Source organism: Vicia villosa, unplaced genomic scaffold, assembly GCF_029867415.1.
Source record: "Vicia villosa cultivar HV-30 ecotype Madison, WI unplaced genomic scaffold, Vvil1.0 ctg.000853F_1_1_3, whole genome shotgun sequence".
NCBI classification, from domain to species: Eukaryota; Viridiplantae; Streptophyta; class Magnoliopsida; order Fabales; family Fabaceae; genus Vicia; species Vicia villosa.
Genome location: NW_026705383.1, coordinates 120,263 through 140,074, shown reverse-complemented (window position 1 = coordinate 140,074; position 19,812 = coordinate 120,263). Strand labels below are relative to the sequence as shown.

Below are 19,812 nucleotides of genomic sequence, written 5' to 3'. Positions count from 1 at the left end.
ACAAACATTTAAAGGAGTGACAGAATAACTGAATTCATTTCATTCAAGAGGAGGACCTTACTTGTGTATGTGCAAGTATACCAGTCAAATGCCTCTTAAATGAAAGAAAAATGCTCATCCAAATTAGGGAAAGTTACCACATGTCTGGGTTTTACTGCCAGCTCATGCCTTTCAAAATCCTAAATGGGAGACTTGATTAAAATTGAAATTGAAATGGAAATGTTTGTTTGTTTGAATGTGGTAGAGTAGTAAAAATATCTCTCTATAAAGATAAACTATGTCTATCTACTGTATAAAAGATCTGACTTTAGCTGGCTTGTATGAGGCCCAAGTGTAACACCCCTTTTATACCCCAAAATAATTAACAAATAATCAGAGAATAACATGCATATAATTCAAAAGGGCGTCACATTGATGTTTTTAGAAGAACTAAAAACCTTAAAAAAAATTGACAGCATTTATCTATACAGCACAATACTCCTGATCATTTTTAATAACACTCAATATCAAATCACAATTTAACCTGGATATGCATTCACAGCGGAAATATATGATACTCATGTGATTTATACTGATTCATGTCCCATACCATGATCATACATCGACTAATAATCTCAATTCAACATAAAAATAATCAGAATGGTTTGGCCTGTAAGCCTCTCAAAAGACATGTAACCAATAAATAAGTTCACCAGTCATAGCATAATACATACGCAAATATAACATGAGTTCAATACACCTAGTCTACCCAGTGTTACATGACCAGAGCATTGACTCACTACCTAGTCTCCAATAACCAAGGAAGAACCTCCGGCTAGGTCTCACGCGGCTACTAAACTCCAGAACCTGCATGTCGCCAAACGAGGGCAACATTAAAACAGAAGGGTGAGAATACAAATCATTATGAAGAAAGTATAACAGAATACAATGGTTAAATCAATACTTCAAGTAATTAGTCATACTATATAAAACGAATATATAATAGTAATCAACACATAAATCACATGTTATCGGGTATACAACAAGCTTAAATAGTATAATATTTCAATTCTACTATCATATTCCCAATTAAGTACACAATCATGATCCTCACATATTCACACATTTAATCAAACATGTATTCAAACTTCACTCGTTTCAAATATCAAACTCATACACATATCACAATCACATCAACTTCACATACTCAATTATCGCATAATTTTAATGTGACTCAATGCAAGATATGTGACACTATGCATGTGGTACCGAATTGTGAACCCATAGTTTCACCGCTTTCCGATTCAATATCTAGAATCCAAGCCACGCTTCCGATCCGGACAAGACCAAAGCCCACCAAACGTAAACATATAGTTTACCGCTTCCGATTCACTTTAGAATCTAAGCCTCGCTTATGTTTCAAAGCAAACCACCTTTGTTTCAAGGCATCCATGATATGAATGTATGTACAATGTTAATCAACCATATGCAATTAAGATCATCTCTACCATCTTAATATTTAGCATATCACAATAATTCACTTAATGAATTATTCCACAATATTGTACACAACATTCTCATCACATAAGCATTATTCACATATAATAATCAACACACGAATTCAAATCCACCTTTTTAATTAACACTAACAATTAATATTTATCACATGCTAATTCATAAGTTATCAATTATATAGGATTTACTCTTTTCATAATAAACTAACAAGCCATTAAGATTTTTGCCATATAACTATCCATGAAATTAAATTTTTGAACAAGCATAGAGACATCTCCATTTACCAAATAGTATATATATGCATCACATACTTCCATCAATGCATGTGATGGTAGTTCACGTTTTTAATCACACAAATAGCTAGTGGCAGTAGTATTTACTTTCACTAAAACGTAGTGGTACTTCACATTTGCCTATGCCAATATTACATCACAGTGGCGTTTTCTATTAGTAAGGTATACTATGGCTCACAATTATTAATTGACTAAGAAATAATAACAGTAGCACTTCCATCAATAAAGTAGGTTGATTCATATTCTATTTGGCCAATAATTTATCAACAGGTAGAATTCCCTTTTAATAAGGTGTATGGTTGTTTCACGTTACCACTTGGCAAGGCTAGTGGCTGTGACTTTTCTATCTTTAAGTATATGGATAAGGAACAACAACAGTTGCCAAAAGAACTAGGAATTAGGAGCCATACACATTTTCTGGTAGTTACTAAGGACATGTTCATTTAAAAGCAAGTGAGGGTTTAGGTTGGCATGTGACTCTTGTTAGGGACTGTAGCGAGTCCCATCAAGAAGCATATTGCTTATTCATGTCTCACTTTCTATCAGCATGCTACATGTTTGTCCTTTAGCAATTCAACATCTTTGATGAAGTAGTAAAATAAAAAGAAGGCACTGGGAGCAGCAGGTCATGTTTCCAAAATCACTCAATTACCAATGGCCACGTCCCACTCAATACAGCTAGCAGACGAATTATTAGTGGTTCAGGATTGGATTTAATCAAAATAACACTAGCATTTAGTAGCATGCCATGCCTTAATTATGGGTTGGTTCTTGTTCCCTTTAACCAATTTCTAATCTCAGCATTAATTAAATAATTTAACTACACCTAATAAAGTCAAAATGCTAAGTGAGAGAATATATAACAAGAGGTGTTTTTTCCTCTTTTCTTATTACGGTACCTGTTGCTAAGTGAGAGAATATATAACAAGAGGTGTTTTTTCCTCTTTTCTTATTACGGTACCTGTTTAGACTGTTAGCTACAGTCGGTTTCAATCAACAATGTTGGTGACCCATGTTCTACTTGGATAGTAACTAGCACTTGGATATAATATAATTTCATGTTGAATCTAAACAGAATAACACCAACAGCCAAGAAATGAATAAAGAATGAAAAAAAAACAACAACAAGAGTACGACACGTTTTTTTTTTCACCTACACAGCAAAGGTTCTCTTACTTACTACATGTATAATCCGCTTCATAAGTATATGAATGCAGGGGTGTTCATTTTTCAGTATCAATTTTGGTTTAAACTTCCAATTTCTCAACCAATTCCAGTACACCAATGGAGATTCAAACACATATTATAAGATTCACTATGAACAAATAAAACCATGATAATTTACCAATCACCCCATTATACTAACCCACAATGATTAGGGATTCTCCCCCTTACCTCTTCAATTTCTTCAAACCCTAGCTTTTGCTCTTCACCTCTCTTAGCCTCCTTTCTCCACTTTCTCTTCTCTTAAAAAAAAAATTCAGCAAATGAAATGGTAACTCCCATTCTCATAAAACCCTTACTAACTTAATAACTTATTATCTTAATGGGCTTAAGAAAAATAACACCCCCAAATTACTTCTACTTCAAATAAATAGGCCCAATAAATAATATGCTCCAACAAATAATATTATTATCCTTAATATTATATTCAGATTAATCCAATTAAATCCGACTTTTCTCAAATAAGTAAAATTCAATAATAATATTATTTCTAATATTATTTCTCTACATACTCCACTTTATTAATTCTTCGATTAACCGAATAAATTCTAACTTCATTTAATAATTTGAATACGTTTCTCAATAACACCGACGATCCAATTAATTATCAAACTTCGTCCAAATTAAGTAAATAAATCCTTATTTAATTTAATTAGCCAAATAATAAAATTCGGGTTGTTACAACTCTCCCCCACTTAAAATATTTTCGTCCTCGAAAATTCAGTCGACACAACCATCTCAACACCAAAACCACATCCACTCTCTCTCGATTCATACCGATACAAAACGTTCTACACTTACGACCACACAAGGCTTCAAAGATGTCATTCCAATATCTGAAGAAGATATCATGCAAATACATAATTTTTTCGATGCACAACTTAGTAAGTCTCTTCATCGAATAATCCATCTTTATCAGAATAAAACGAGCACATTTCGCCAACTATCCACACTGACCCAACTCACTTCACAATTACTCGATGTTCTCAGCAACCCGAAACAAAATTCATAGAGATATTATCTCACTTCCGCTCGAATAAAATAATTGTTGCACCAACTAAACGATGTCTGACATGTCCAACTCAAATACACGATTCCAGTATATCCCTCTTCATGCTTTACCACTACACATTTCCTCAAATTTCGATACATCATTAACACCATGATTAATACTCAAATCATTACGATGTTCCTCATCCAAAATTCTCTTTGTCCGAATTCGAACCTTCAGGAATATAAACTCGATCACAACATCTCATGACACCATCCTCGACAATCCAAAAGTTATCATTTTTTTCCTTGATTAATCAATATCATCTTGTCAACCAATTACAAAATCCGATTGCTAACCTTCTATAATCTTGTCAATAATATCACAAGTAAGCTTCAACATACCAACTTAACACACGAAGACGTCGCTTCACAACCAAACTCAACTCTCTAAATCGTTCCAACGATTTCCAATTCTTGAATCCTCAACATAACTTATTAAATTATTTCCTACTCAATGCATCGGCCACAACCTTCACTTTACCAGGATGGTAATTCAAACCAAAGATTAAAATCCTTCAAAATTCTACTCGTCTTGTTTACCTCATATTCAACTCTTGTGATCACTCAACACATCAAACCTTGATCCACACAAACAATGCCTCTTACATTCCAAAACAAACACAAAGGCAACCAACTCCAATACATACATCGAATAACTCCCCTTATGAACTTTAAGTTACCTTGAAGCATAAGCTACCACTTATCGATATCTGCATCAACACACCTCAACTCGAAATCTCATATCCAAGAAAATTCACTTCTTCCAACCAAAACTCACATTCAGAAAGCTTTACATACCGTCTTCTTTTTCAACACCGATAACACAATCCTTAAATGTTCAACATGATCATCGTCGCTCTTAGAATCAAATATCCTCAAGAAACATTACCTCATAGAACTTTCTTTCTTCTTACTCGACGAGCAGGGGTAACTCTACGACTATACACTCAGACAATGAACCTCCTCTCAAATAATTCCTCAAATCTACTCTTCAACTTCTCCTTGGTCGCTTTACATGCTACCAAGTTAGTAAGACAAGTCTATATCGTTCAATATGATATCGTCTCCTATCAACAATAGATTAAGGGTGATCAAGTCCTCAATTTGTCAATAGACATCCGACAACCATAATGAAACATAAACCACCGTTACTAAAATATAATAGTGTTCCTTCAGAACTTGCACTCGAAATCACTTACAACACCGAGATCCACAATCTCTCTTACAGTTACAATTACTTGATTCAACTCCAAATAGTTCATACCTAATTTCATCAACTTGGTCTAACGGGAAACAATTTACATCAATTCTCAAAATCTCTACCAAAGATGCTCAACGGATAATTCAAACACGCAAAAGGAGTAGAAATAAAGCCACAGCAGTTGTATCAATAACTATACTTCTATGCATAACAGATAAAACAAGATCCAATATTATAGCACAATCCAAAGAATGAAATAATGCGTTGCACCATTATCAATAATAAAGCACGTACCTCAAATTAACTTATCCTTAGAAGTAGTCTCACCACCAGAAACCGCAAACACTTTTCCTTCCGCTTGCTCCTTCTTTGGTTTATCACATTTGGTACGAACGTGACCTCGCTCACCATGATTGTAACAAGTCGCACTCGAACCAACTCTATACTTAGCAGCTGTGTGACCCAGCTTGCCACACTTGAAACAAGTAGTAACCTCTTTCTTACACTCAGAAACACGATGACCTTCGACACCACATCTGTAACACTTAAGTGGAGTAGGAGTCCCTCCCCCACTTAGCCTCTTGACAAAACCAAATTGTTCCTTCTGGTTATCATACGGTTTCCCACGAAACTGTCCTCCTTCTCGTTTCAACTGTAGAAACCTCACTTCTTTCTTTCCACGCACATCTTCTAGAAAATAGTTTCCCAAAAGTGCATTACGGAAAAGAGTCCAAGTAACTTCGATACCTTCTCTTTCAAATCTCCGCACAATATTACTCCACCAAACGTCAGCTTCTTTTGTCAGTATGTGAGTACCAAACCGTACCTTCTGTACATCAGTACAACTCACGACTTGAAAGATCTTCTCAATTTCTCTCATCCATACATGCGCTTTGTCCGGTCCATACCCTCCTTCAAAGATCGGCGGGTTGCACCTTCGAAAGTCTCCAAAAGCACGGAACTCATCCTTTCCTCCATAACCGACATTCTCTTGCGGCGCTTGTCCAATCGCACCAGTCCACCTCATCATTGCCTCAACATTAATGTCAACATTCCTTCCCGCAACCATCGTCCTAAACAACCAAACAACCAGACAAAACAGTATCGATCGTGTCAGATACACGAATCAAATACAACAGGATAAAAGACATTAATAACCTTGACCAACTGGTCGACCATGCTCTGATACCACTAATGTAACACCCCTTTTATACCCCAAAATAATTAACAAATAATCAGAGAATAACATGCATATAATTCAAAAGGGCGTCACATTGATGTTTTTAGAAGAACTAAAAACCTTAAAAAAAATTGACAGCATTTATCTATACAGCACAATACTCCTGATCATTTTTAATAACACTCAATATCAAATCACAATTTAACCTGGATATGCATTCACAGCGGAAATATATGATACTCATGTGATTTATACTGATTCATGTCCCATACCATGATCATACATCGACTAATAATCTCAATTCAACATAAAAATAATCAGAATGGTTTGGCCTGTAAGCCTCTCAAAAGACATGTAACCAATAAATAAGTTCACCAGTCATAGCATAATACATACGCAAATATAACATGAGTTCAATACACCTAGTCTACCCAGTGTTACATGACCAGAGCATTGACTCACTACCTAGTCTCCAATAACCAAGGAAGAACCTCCGGCTAGGTCTCACGCGGCTACTAAACTCCAGAACCTGCATGTCGCCAAACGAGGGCAACATTAAAACAGAAGGGTGAGAATACAAATCATTATGAAGAAAGTATAACAGAATACAATGGTTAAATCAATACTTCAAGTAATTAGTCATACTATATAAAACGAATATATAATAGTAATCAACACATAAATCACATGTTATCGGGTATACAACAAGCTTAAATAGTATAATATTTCAATTCTACTATCATATTCCCAATTAAGTACACAATCATGATCCTCACATATTCACACATTTAATCAAACATGTATTCAAACTTCACTCGTTTCAAATATCAAACTCATACACATATCACAATCACATCAACTTCACATACTCAATTATCGCATAATTTTAATGTGACTCAATGCAAGATATGTGACACTATGCATGTGGTACCGAATTGTGAACCCATAGTTTCACCGCTTTCCGATTCAATATCTAGAATCCAAGCCACGCTTCCGATCCGGACAAGACCAAAGCCCACCAAACGTAAACATATAGTTTACCGCTTCCGATTCACTTTAGAATCTAAGCCTCGCTTATGTTTCAAAGCAAACCACCTTTGTTTCAAGGCATCCATGATATGAATGTATGTACAATGTTAATCAACCATATGCAATTAAGATCATCTCTACCATCTTAATATTTAGCATATCACAATAATTCACTTAATGAATTATTCCACAATATTGTACACAACATTCTCATCACATAAGCATTATTCACATATAATAATCAACACACGAATTCAAATCCACCTTTTTAATTAACACTAACAATTAATATTTATCACATGCTAATTCATAAGTTATCAATTATATAGGATTTACTCTTTTCATAATAAACTAACAAGCCATTAAGATTTTTGCCATATAACTATCCATGAAATTAAATTTTTGAACAAGCATAGAGACATCTCCATTTACCAAATAGTATATATATGCATCACATACTTCCATCAATGCATGTGATGGTAGTTCACGTTTTTAATCACACAAATAGCTAGTGGCAGTAGTATTTACTTTCACTAAAACGTAGTGGTACTTCACATTTGCCTATGCCAATATTACATCACAGTGGCGTTTTCTATTAGTAAGGTATACTATGGCTCACAATTATTAATTGACTAAGAAATAATAACAGTAGCACTTCCATCAATAAAGTAGGTTGATTCATATTCTATTTGGCCAATAATTTATCAACAGGTAGAATTCCCTTTTAATAAGGTGTATGGTTGTTTCACGTTACCACTTGGCAAGGCTAGTGGCTGTGACTTTTCTATCTTTAAGTATATGGATAAGGAACAACAACAGTTGCCAAAAGAACTAGGAATTAGGAGCCATACACATTTTCTGGTAGTTACTAAGGACATGTTCATTTAAAAGCAAGTGAGGGTTTAGGTTGGCATGTGACTCTTGTTAGGGACTGTAGCGAGTCCCATCAAGAAGCATATTGCTTATTCATGTCTCACTTTCTATCAGCATGCTACATGTTTGTCCTTTAGCAATTCAACATCTTTGATGAAGTAGTAAAATAAAAAGAAGGCACTGGGAGCAGCAGGTCATGTTTCCAAAATCACTCAATTACCAATGGCCACGTCCCACTCAATACAGCTAGCAGACGAATTATTAGTGGTTCAGGATTGGATTTAATCAAAATAACACTAGCATTTAGTAGCATGCCATGCCTTAATTATGGGTTGGTTCTTGTTCCCTTTAACCAATTTCTAATCTCAGCATTAATTAAATAATTTAACTACACCTAATAAAGTCAAAATGCTAAGTGAGAGAATATATAACAAGAGGTGTTTTTTCCTCTTTTCTTATTACGGTACCTGTTTAGACTGTTAGCTACAGTCGGTTTCAATCAACAATGTTGGTGACCCATGTTCTACTTGGATAGTAACTAGCACTTGGATATAATATAATTTCATGTTGAATCTAAACAGAATAACACCAACAGCCAAGAAATGAATAAAGAATGAAAAAAAAACAACAACAAGAGTACGACACGTTTTTTTTTTCACCTACACAGCAAAGGTTCTCTTACTTACTACATGTATAATCCGCTTCATAAGTATATGAATGCAGGGGTGTTCATTTTTCAGTATCAATTTTGGTTTAAACTTCCAATTTCTCAACCAATTCCAGTACACCAATGGAGATTCAAACACATATTATAAGATTCACTATGAACAAATAAAACCATGATAATTTACCAATCACCCCATTATACTAACCCACAATGATTAGGGATTCTCCCCCTTACCTCTTCAATTTCTTCAAACCCTAGCTTTTGCTCTTCACCTCTCTTAGCCTCCTTTCTCCACTTTCTCTTCTCTTAAAAAAAAAATTCAGCAAATGAAATGGTAACTCCCATTCTCATAAAACCCTTACTAACTTAATAACTTATTATCTTAATGGGCTTAAGAAAAATAACACCCCCAAATTACTTCTACTTCAAATAAATAGGCCCAATAAATAATATGCTCCAACAAATAATATTATTATCCTTAATATTATATTCCGATTAATCCAATTAAATCCGACTTTTCTCAAATAAGTAAAATTCAATAATAATATTATTTCTAATATTATTTCTCTACATACTCCACTTTATTAATTCTTCGATTAACCGAATAAATTCTAACTTCATTTAATAATTTGAATACGTTTCTCAATAACACCGACGATCCAATTAATTATCAAACTTCGTCCAAATTAAGTAAATAAATCCTTATTTAATTTAATTAGCCAAACAATAAAATTCGGGTTGTTACACCAAGCTTGAGGCTTTTTTTGATTGATTAATTAATATATTGAAATGATAACTCTACTGGGGATTAATTACGGGGTATTTTTGTGTTCTGTACAAAGCCCAGAATTGAGGCTGACTCTACTTAGGGAGACTCTATTTATGTGCCTTGTACAAAGCCCAAGGTTGTGGCTAACTGTTGAGGATAATTGAATGAATGACTCTATTTTATGTGCCTTGTACAAAGCCCAAGGTTGTGGCTGACTCTAGCTAGGGAAAACATTATTTTCTGCCTTGTACAAAGCCCAAGGTTGTGGCAGACTCTTAAATAAACTGAGTATGGATGACTCTATGGGGAAAAGATCCTAGGTGTTAGGAATCTTTGACACATGAAAGTATGGTTTATCTTCCTTGTACAAAGCCCAAGGTTGTGGCTACTGAGTGATGAAGAATTCACTGGGGAGTTTTATTGTTTGGGTGCCTTGTATGAAGCCCAAGGTTGAGGCTAACTGTTTTTGTTGGTTTTGACTCTACTGAGGAGATTTTATATATTGAAAGACTGTTTTTCTTTGGAAGCTAACCCTTTCCAGGGATTTTGACTCAGCTGGAGAAATCGTTTGGTAAAAGACTGACTTTATCATGTTTTTTGGAGGCTGACCCTTTCCAGGGGTTTTGACTCTTTTTGGGGAAACTATCTTCTAAGAGAAATGACATTATTTAATAACTGACTTTGGAGGCTAACCCTTTCCAGGGGTTTTGTATTAAAAATGAAAGAATGTGTGGAAGCTAACCCTTTCCAGGGATTTATTGAAATGGAGGTTGATTTTAATTGACTTTGGAGGCTAACCCTTTCCAGGGGTTTTATTGAAAATGAATGGCAGAAAGATTATCTAATGGAGACTTCTTGTTTAAAGCCCAAGATGAAGGCTGACTCAATGCTGAGGATGACCCAAAGCATGGATCCTAGACTCTGCTAAGGAAGATTGATGAAGATAAGGGTGACAGAGACTGTCCATGTCTCTCATTCCAAAAGGTGTACTCAATGCAAAATTGAGACAAAACTTAGCTTGTTTAAAGTCTGGTTTAAATTGGAAGAAACTCACCAGGGTAGGCTAAAAGGTGGCTAAAGACCTGTTCCTATGTTTATAAGAAACCTGATGGGTCCTTGTATACAAGCTCAAGAGGAAGCTGGAAATGCTTTTAAGAAGCCTGTGGGTCCTTGTACAAAGCCCAAGAGGAGGCTAATCGAGGGTCCTTGTTATAGCACAAGAGAAAGCTATGTAGTTTTGAACTTATTTTGGCTCTAAGCAAATGGGTAAGAGGTTTCACCGGGAATAATTCCTCTTTGGGTGGATGTGTCCTATTTATTTGGATTCTAAGGTTTTTACCAAGATGTTTCACCGGGAATAATTCATCTTGGGGGTTTGAACTACAGATCTCTAATTAGGAAAGAGCCTTCACCGGGAAGACATTCTCAATCCTAGGTCATATTCCTATAATATATATATAGTTTAACTGTCCTAGGGTTTATACTCAAACGTAGTTCTAAACTAATATATGCACAGTTTATATTTGACAGTAATTTAAATAAAGACTGTAAATTGAAAGCTTGTAAAGCCTAACCTGGATGGAGTGGAGGCCATTGAAGAAGTATGTACAGAGCCTCAACAGTAATTTTTGTTGTTTTGTTGATGACAGTTGAATATATGATAAACAGTTAATGGTTTTTGAAAACAGAAGAAGTGAAGATGGACAAAGGTCACATAGGTATCTGAAGAGTTTCACCGGGAATAATGCCCTTCAAATACCAGAAGAATGTTTTGAAAACAGAAAGAAGATTTTGAAAATACAGTTTTGAAAACAAGCTAAGAAGAGAAGGTTTTTGGGACTTACACTCTATTAGAGGCCCAGTACTTTACAGTACTGGTGTAAAAGCAATTTGAAAAATGATTTGGAATGATGCAAGGTTTTGTTGTTTGAAAACCTTAATCATCCGTTTAATCAGAGATTGAAAACAGTTTTGAATATTGACAAAAGTCAACTTAATCAAAGTAAAAATAAAGATTTTTACTTAATTAAGACCTAAACAATTAGGGTTTTATCATAAACTTTATTTACAAAATGATTAGGTTAAAACAAAGTGAATATATGTATTTAAAGTATTTTAGAAAACACTTAAAATATACTATTTTAAACCTAATAAAAATATATGAAATAAATAATATTTTTATGATTTTTTTATTATTCACAAAATAGGTATATTAAATGATAAGTGTGTGAAAAATGAAGTGAAAATAAATTAATTTGATAGGTTAAATAAATATGTGAAGTTTGTGAGAAAATGAAAGAAATTGTGTGTTAAAAAAAATAGTTTTGGCCCTTGGAGGGTTTGAACCCACGCCCTCTAGGTCACACACTCAAAACAAACACCACTGAGCCAACGCGCGTGTGGTGATAGTAACTTGCATTCATTTGGTTATGTTTCAAAACAACTAGTAAATCATTGAAAAATAAAAGAATCAAAAAGTCTGGGGCGAGGGGGATTCGAACCCCAGACTTGAGGCATGATGAGACTAAGGGCGTATGTGTGGCCACTAGGGCAAGTTTGTTCAGTCGTTTAAGGAACGCATACCATTCAAAATAAAATAAACTTTGGCCCCAGATTCAAATTTTGCGCGCCATGGACATAGTCATCTTCTTCCTCGAGCTCAAAGATTTTCAAAATCCTAACTCTCTGGTTTCTCAACTAAATGACATGATGTAAACATCAATCTTGTTCTAAATTTCCTCACGAATCCAGATATGTAACTAACATTTATTTATATGAACTACAGCTACCTAATTTCTCAGAAAACTCTAAGAACATATAAACCCTAAATTTGAAATTAAATGACAAACAAGATGAATAAATGCAAGATGATAGAGGGTTTTCAATCCTCTGATGATGCTAAACAAGATAGAATCGAGCTTTAACTCAGTGAGTGCTTAAATTAAAGAGGTGAAGTTCAGAAACTTACCTCTGAAAATGGAGGTCGTGAGGATGATTGAGAGCACCTGGGCTTGAATGAATGATCTCAATAGCTTCCCTGAGACTCAATGATGCTAACTGAATGCTTATTGGAGCTTGAATCCTCCTGAATTGCTCTATGGACCTCCCTCGATTTCAGCTTCAAGTGAACATGGAGGTTGTTGAATTTGGAGTTACAGATGAGCTGCAGCCATCTGGTTAGCTTCACTATGACCTGAGGAGTGTGCCTGGATGATTGGCTTGGCTCAGAACCTCCTGAATTACTCCATGGACCTCCAACTGCAAATGCTCCAAAGTGAGAGCAACAATGGTGTTCCTCCACTTACAGAAGTGATCCAGGTGCTTGGATCACCTCAAATGACCTCCCTTGAGATGTTAGAATGTTCACTTCCCAAAGATGAGCTCTGGTTTGAAGAAATCGATTCTTCTTGCCAAAGAACTTTGAAAAACAATGAACATGAGAAGAGAAAGAGAAAGCAAGGAATATGGTTGCTTTGGTGTATCTTTCTACTGAATTATGCTCTCCTATTTATAGGCAAATGTCTCAGTACTGAGTGAGAGAGTGAGCTTGCTTAGTGAAGCAAGTTTGGTTTCTTAGCCATGAAGAAATTTCAAAGAATATCCAAGTGTGATCATTGCATTTTCGAGCCACCTCCCCTATCCATTGATTCTATCTGATCTTAGGGGACAATTCAGATGCAAAGTGAGCTCCAATTGGTTGATGAGAAGATTCCTAGGGTGATTCATCAATTTGCCATAAATTCACAAAAGTAATCATTACATAATCACATGTTCTTGTTTTAGGAATCTTCCTCAATTATCATGGCATGGTGAAAATGAATGCGTGGCATGTTTTCAGATGTGTTATGGGTCGTGTAGCATCCATTAGTGAAGCAAAATGCACAAAATTGCAAAGTTCCAATTTGCACATGACCTATAATTTTACTTCATGAGGCCAACTTTGAACAAGCATAACTCCTAGCTCAAATTGAATTTGGAGAAGGTTGAACACAATTTGGAAATCCCTAAACATCTACTTCAAATCATTAGTTTATGTCTTCTTCAGAATCATTTGGGAAATTTGTGAAAAATGAGCCCAAAGTTGGATGAAAACTAGGTTAAAACACTTAGAAAAATTTCTAAGTGTTTATGACCTAAACTTCAAAATTTCCAAAACTTCATAAATGGTTGATCTTTTGAAAAAAGTTCCTTTGTAAGATGTTGTTTTATTTTGCAAGATCTACAACTTTCATGTTGGAAGTTTTTTGAGTTGTGTAGGTGAAATTTTGAGTTCTCACCATGCCTTCAAAAACCCTAATTCCCGACTTTTTGCTCCTTGATGAATTTCTTTGAATTTCTTTGGTCAAATGACTTTGACATCCATATATTGATGATATTGATCTTTGAAAGTCATTTTTTGACCAAAAACCTTAAAAGTCAATGATGATCCCACACAGTTGACTTTTCCTGACAAAGTGAATTTTTTGGGCTTTTGTGTAGAAATAAGATCTTTTCCTCAAATGAATGGTGTAAATGGATTATATTGAGGTAGTAGAGATTCTTGAATCATGTCTTGAGTTTTGGATCCATGCCCTGATTAAAAGTCAACTATCTTGGTGAATTAGGTCAAAAACCCTAATTGTCGACCAGAGGACAATGATGACTGTAGACTTTGAACTGAGGTGTAATGTCCAGTGGATCTTGTCATATGAGTTGTTTGAAGATGATTGATGTCTTTGAATGGTCCCTTAGGGCTTTTTAGGGTTTCCCAAAGGTGATCCCTGATTTTAGTCCTTGATAGGCTCCAAACCCTAGTCTGTTGATCTGAGTAATCCTGTACTTAGATGACTGGGTGTCTTAATCAATCATAGGTGTAAGAATGAGGCTTTTGAGTCTTATGATTGTATTAGAGACTAATCCCTCTATTGATTGATCCTTTGCCTGAGTTTTCTTGTCTTTGAACACCCTTGATTGAATGTTAGGCTGTTCTGGATACTTGCCTCGACTTGATGAAAAATCCTGAAGATATGTCATCTCAGGGGGGGGCAAAAATTAGGGTATGACAGATGCCCCTATTTAAGTTTCTTTTATTTGGAGGGAGAGAGATTGAGATCTCGATCTCTCCTGCATAAAAGAGACTTAAATATCAAAGAATGCCCGAATTTTGGGCGCTCCTGAGATGATAAAATCTTTGCATAATTTGATCCCGTTGTCGCACTTGGCGGGGGACGAGGAGACAAACTCTTGCAGAAATACTTGATGTGGATTCTGGTGAATGGATGACCATGTAGGATGCGCAATCCATCTTCTTTAACTAAGTGTTGATACTTAGAAAAAGGTAAACAACCTCCCCCTTGTTTCGGATGTCCATATCTCGAAACTGGTCTCAGTTGCGTTTGGACAATATCTCAGATAAAGAGAAAATTTCCAACGGTTTGTTTCCTCATTAAACTTCTTACCAGCACTTGGAGGTAAGATACCATTTGATGGTAATAAAGAAACTTCAAAGGTTTGTTTCCTCATCAAACTTCTTACCAGCACTTGGAGGTAAGATACCATTTGATGGTAATAAAGAAACTTCAAGGGTTTGTTTCCTCATCAAACTTCTCATCAGCACTTGGAGATGAGATACCATTTGATGGTAATAAAGAAACTTCAAAGGTTTGTTTCCTCATCAAACTTCTCATCAGCACTTGGAGATGAGATACCATTTGATGGTAATAAAGAAACTTCAAAGGTTTGTTTCCTCATCAAACTTCTCATCAGTACTTGGAGATGAGATACCATTTGATGGTAATAAAGAAACTTCAAGGGTTTGTTTCCTCATCAAACTTCTCATCAGCACTTGGAGATGAGATACCATTTGATGGTAATAAAGAAACTTCAAAGGTTTGTTTCCTCATCAAACTTCTCACCAGCACTTGGAGATGAGATACCATTTGATGGTAAATAAAGAAACTTCACCATCTTCCCTTTTGACTTGGCATCTTTGAAAGATTGTCATATGGGCCCGCGCTCTTTTGAGGGGCTAATGACTTTGTTTGAAGGCGGACGAACTGTTTTCGGGGTGAAAACTGCCATTCGTCGACTGGTGCCTGGGGAATCAACAAACTGTTTTCCTAAGAGGAAAACTACCATTCATCGACTCTGTGGGGAACTAAACATCCTTGAAACAGACAAACTGTTTGAAGAAACTGCCGTTTTGTCGATCTCTTGAGTATTTAACAGACAAACTGTCTTTCCTTGGGAAAAGACTACCATTTGTTGACTCCGCTGGGGATCATGAACTATCTTCTGGATGAAGACTACCATTCACTGATTCCGCTGGGGAATTATTTGTCGATCTGCTGGGGAAATACCAAACCTCTGGGGAATTCCAAAATGCAAAGCAGATTATCTTATCTGAAGAAAACTGTCGAGTGTCGCTCTACAGGAGAATCTCGGCTGAGGATTTCCAAAAGTGAACAAACTATCTCTTTGAGGGAGACTACCATCTGTTGACTTGCTTGGTGAGATCCTTGTGTATGAACTGTTGTCTCGAAGGAAAAAGTTTCTCCGGAACTTGCAGGGGAAACTCGAGTTCATGCCTCAATGACTCGGGCATTCACATGATCAAAGCCTGATTCGGCTATGCAATTATGATGTAATGTATGCATGAATATTATGACAATGATAAAATGTAAAGTGAATGTGAATAGAATTGTCGTGGATGTAAAATCCTATGATACGACTGAAATTCTTGTGGATCAGAAGATGTCTTCTTCTTGTAGTTCGAACTCTCTTGGGAATATCTGGTTATCAGTCGTCCGCTGTCCGAAATGAGTAATATGAATTGAAGTAAAGATCCGTCATCGGGAGATGTTCGCAAAGCGACCTCATGGGGAAATATTGGTTCCCAGAGTCTCAACCGTTCTCGGAGCAACTGTTTGCATTCTTCCTATTGTTTGTAAACCTTAGAAAGAAATTTCACCTTTATTTTTGCAAGTAAATTCATTTTTATTTTATGAAAACATTTGTTTCAAGAAAATGACTGTTTAAACTTAAAATGCATTCCAAGAAACTGAATAAGACTAGATTGCAAAGGAAAAGCACAAGGCTCAAATTATTATATATGGAATGGTAATCAGCCAAATGCTTGATTCCATGGAGTATTTACAAAGTTGGAAATTGGTAATTTTCGGGAAAAGGGCTACGATGAAACGTGACAACCGTTATCTTTCCCTTCCACTCCAAGTCGCGCTGTATTCGTGCTTCGTAGAAGATGACCTACTGCTGATGAATACTCCGCTATGGATTTTGAATGATCAAGTGTGTCCTGAACACAGTTACTTGCCATATATCCCTAACTTTTGCGTAAACTACCCCTTTCGGGTTTTAAGTCTACCGGGATTGATTATTTATTTTTTTGTCTCTAATTTTTGCCTGAATCGCCCTTTCGGGTTTTCGATTCACCGAGACGCTCTTTTTTGCCTAAGCCGCTCTTTGCGAGTTTTCAACTTAGCGAGCTGTTCTTTTAATTATTTAGGCGAAGTATTTCTTGACTGCGTCGACGTTCACAGGACGGGTGAATTCTTCTCCATCCATAGTCGTGAGTATTAAGGCTCCTCCTGAGAAAGCTCTCTTGACCACGTAGGGGCCGTCATAATTGGGAGTCCATTTCCCTCTCGAATCTGTGAGAAAAGATTGAATCTTTTTGAGTACAAGGTCGCCTTCTTTGATTGTGCGAGGTCGAACCTTTTTGTCGAAAGCTTTCTTCATTCTTTGTTGATATAGTTGTCCGTGGCATAAAGCTGTCATGCGCTTTTCTTCGATTAAGTTCAATTCATCGAATCTGCTTTGACACCACTCGGCTTCTGTTAATTTTGCTTCCATCAAGACTCTCATTGATGGAATCTCAACCTCTATTGGTAGGACTGCCTCCATGCCATATACAAGGGAGAAAGGAGTTGCTCCAGTCGAAGTACGTACTGATGTACGGTAACCATGAAGAGCATACGGGAGCATTTCATGCCAATCTTTGTAAGTGATGACCATCTTCTGAATGATTTTCTTGATGTTTTTGTTAGCTGCTTCTACAGCTCCATTCATCTTTGGTCTGTAAGGAGATGAGTTGTGATGTTCGATCTTGAATTCTTCACAAAGCTCCTTCATCATTTTGTTATTCAAATTTGACCCATTGTCAGTGATTATCTTGCTAGGAATGCCGTAGCGACAGATGATGTGATTCTTGATAAACCTGACGACAACTTGTCTTGTAACGTTTGCATATGAAGCTGCTTCAACCCATTTGGTGAAATAGTCTATGGCTCTTTGATATGTTGCCCCTGCGTTCTTTAGTCCAAAAGGCATAACATGGTAGCAGAACGTGCCCCAGGGGGTGATGAAAGCTGTTTTTTCCATGTCTTCAGGTGCCATTTTGATTTGGTTGTATCCTGAAAATCCGTCCATGAATGAGAAAACTTTGGATTTTGTTGTACTGTCTACCAACATATCAATATGTGGTAAAGGAAAATCATCCTTAGGGCTAGCTTTGTTCAAATCTCTGTAGTCGACGCACATGCGGACTTTTCCGTCTTTCTTAGGAACGGGATCAATGTTAGCTAACCACTGAGGGTATTCTGAAGTGACGAGGAAACCTGCGTTGATCTGCTTTTGAACTTCCTCTTTGATTTTCATGGCCATCTCCGGATGAGTTCTTCTTTATTTTTGCTTGACCGGAGGGCATTCTGCTTTTAATGGCAAGTGATGCTCCACTATACTGGTATCCAACCCTGGCATATCTTGATAAGACCAAGCGAAGACATCTGAGAATTCTTTGAGCAGCTGTATCAAACTCTCTCTGATCTCTGAACTGAGCGAAGCTCCAATCTTAACCTCTTTTCTGTTTCCATCGGAACCAAGGTTAATGATCTCTAGAGGCTCATTGTATGGCTGAATGGCCTCTTCCTTTTGTTGAAGTAACCGTGAAATTTCCTTTGATATTTCTTCGTCTTCTTCTTCCTCTGCCTCGAATACAGGAAACTCAAAGCTTGGAGAAGTCATACGGTCGCACGTTTCAACGGGGTATTTTATGATTAATCTGCATATGTGTGATAAGTTTTATTTAGACAACGAGGGAAGACTCGGTGTATGCAGTTAATGAAATTTTTGATGTTTTTTAAGGGTGTTTTTTAGGATTACCAATTTCCGAAAAAAGAAAAGGGAAAACTAAACGAAGGAACAGAATGACATTTTTATTTATGGACAGTCATTTCTTGAAACAAAGACCCTATAAAACAAAACTCTATTGCTTTGGGCGAAGCAAAGAGGGACATTTTCCTAAGAAATAGTAAAATGCAAAGCCCTATGAAACGTCTCTTCACCCTGGGCTATGGTGAGAGGACAAAATAACGGTGAAAATTCCTACTTAGGAGTGCGAACAACAGTTGAAACTTCAACAGCTGTCCAGTAGTGGCGAACCCCATTGTGCACTAAGTAATCTGGAACCTTAGGCTTAAGCTGGCCTGTGGTAGGTCTTGATTTACCAACCACTGTCTTTGCAACACTCAGACGATCTTCTTCTACTTCAGCAGACTGAGCTGTGTGAGCATACCCATTTCCAAGTGGAGTATGTCGGTTTTTCTTTTGAGGAAACTTCCAATCTTCTGAATGGAGAGACTCGTTGTCGGAGACACTTTCGAGATCATCCTCTTCTGTATTTTGGTCTTGCTCTTCTCCCAAGATGGCATTGACTAGATATGTGAACTCTAGATCCGTAGCCTCGGAAGGTGACTTGGGGATATAATCCTCAATGATGACTTCACCAGATGCTGATGATGAATAGCAAGGGTTATACATCTCTTTTGGCTGAGAGAGGTACTCATAATCAATGTTCCATCCAGTTGGAACAATATCTTCAAGAGAGATTCTTGAACTTTCAGGAGCGGAGTATTTCACCATGTAGTCGAATTTCCCGCTTGGTTCTCCTAATGTATCCCACGTCTCTTCGGGGATAGGAGGAACTTCTTCTGATGAACCATGACTTCTGGTGGTGAAGCTGTCAGTAACTTC

General features: G+C 36.5%; 1 protein-coding gene across 2 annotated transcripts; it reads right to left on the bottom strand.

The window, feature by feature from the left end:
• Nucleotides 1-317: 317 nt before the first annotated feature.
• On the bottom strand, nt 318-9,347 carry LOC131631650 (uncharacterized). 2 transcript variants are annotated; one of them, XM_058902421.1, is made up of 4 exons: nt 9,249-9,347; nt 6,911-6,974; nt 5,560-6,338; nt 334-846 (listed from the first exon to the last, which is right to left on the bottom strand). In XM_058902421.1, exon 3 carries the CDS (start codon nt 6,332-6,334, stop codon nt 5,561-5,563), a length of 774 nt encoding a protein of 257 aa, XP_058758404.1. In that variant the 5' UTR covers nt 6,335-6,338; nt 6,911-6,974; nt 9,249-9,347; the 3' UTR covers nt 334-846; nt 5,560. The 2 variants fall into 2 exon arrangements, 1 of the variants encoding a protein (XP_058758404.1); XR_009292772.1 differs by lacking the exons at nt 5,560-6,338; nt 6,911-6,974; nt 9,249-9,347 and adding an exon at nt 3,183-5,549 and having other exon boundaries at nt 318-846.
• Between the last annotated feature and the right edge of the window lie 10,465 nt (nt 9,348-19,812).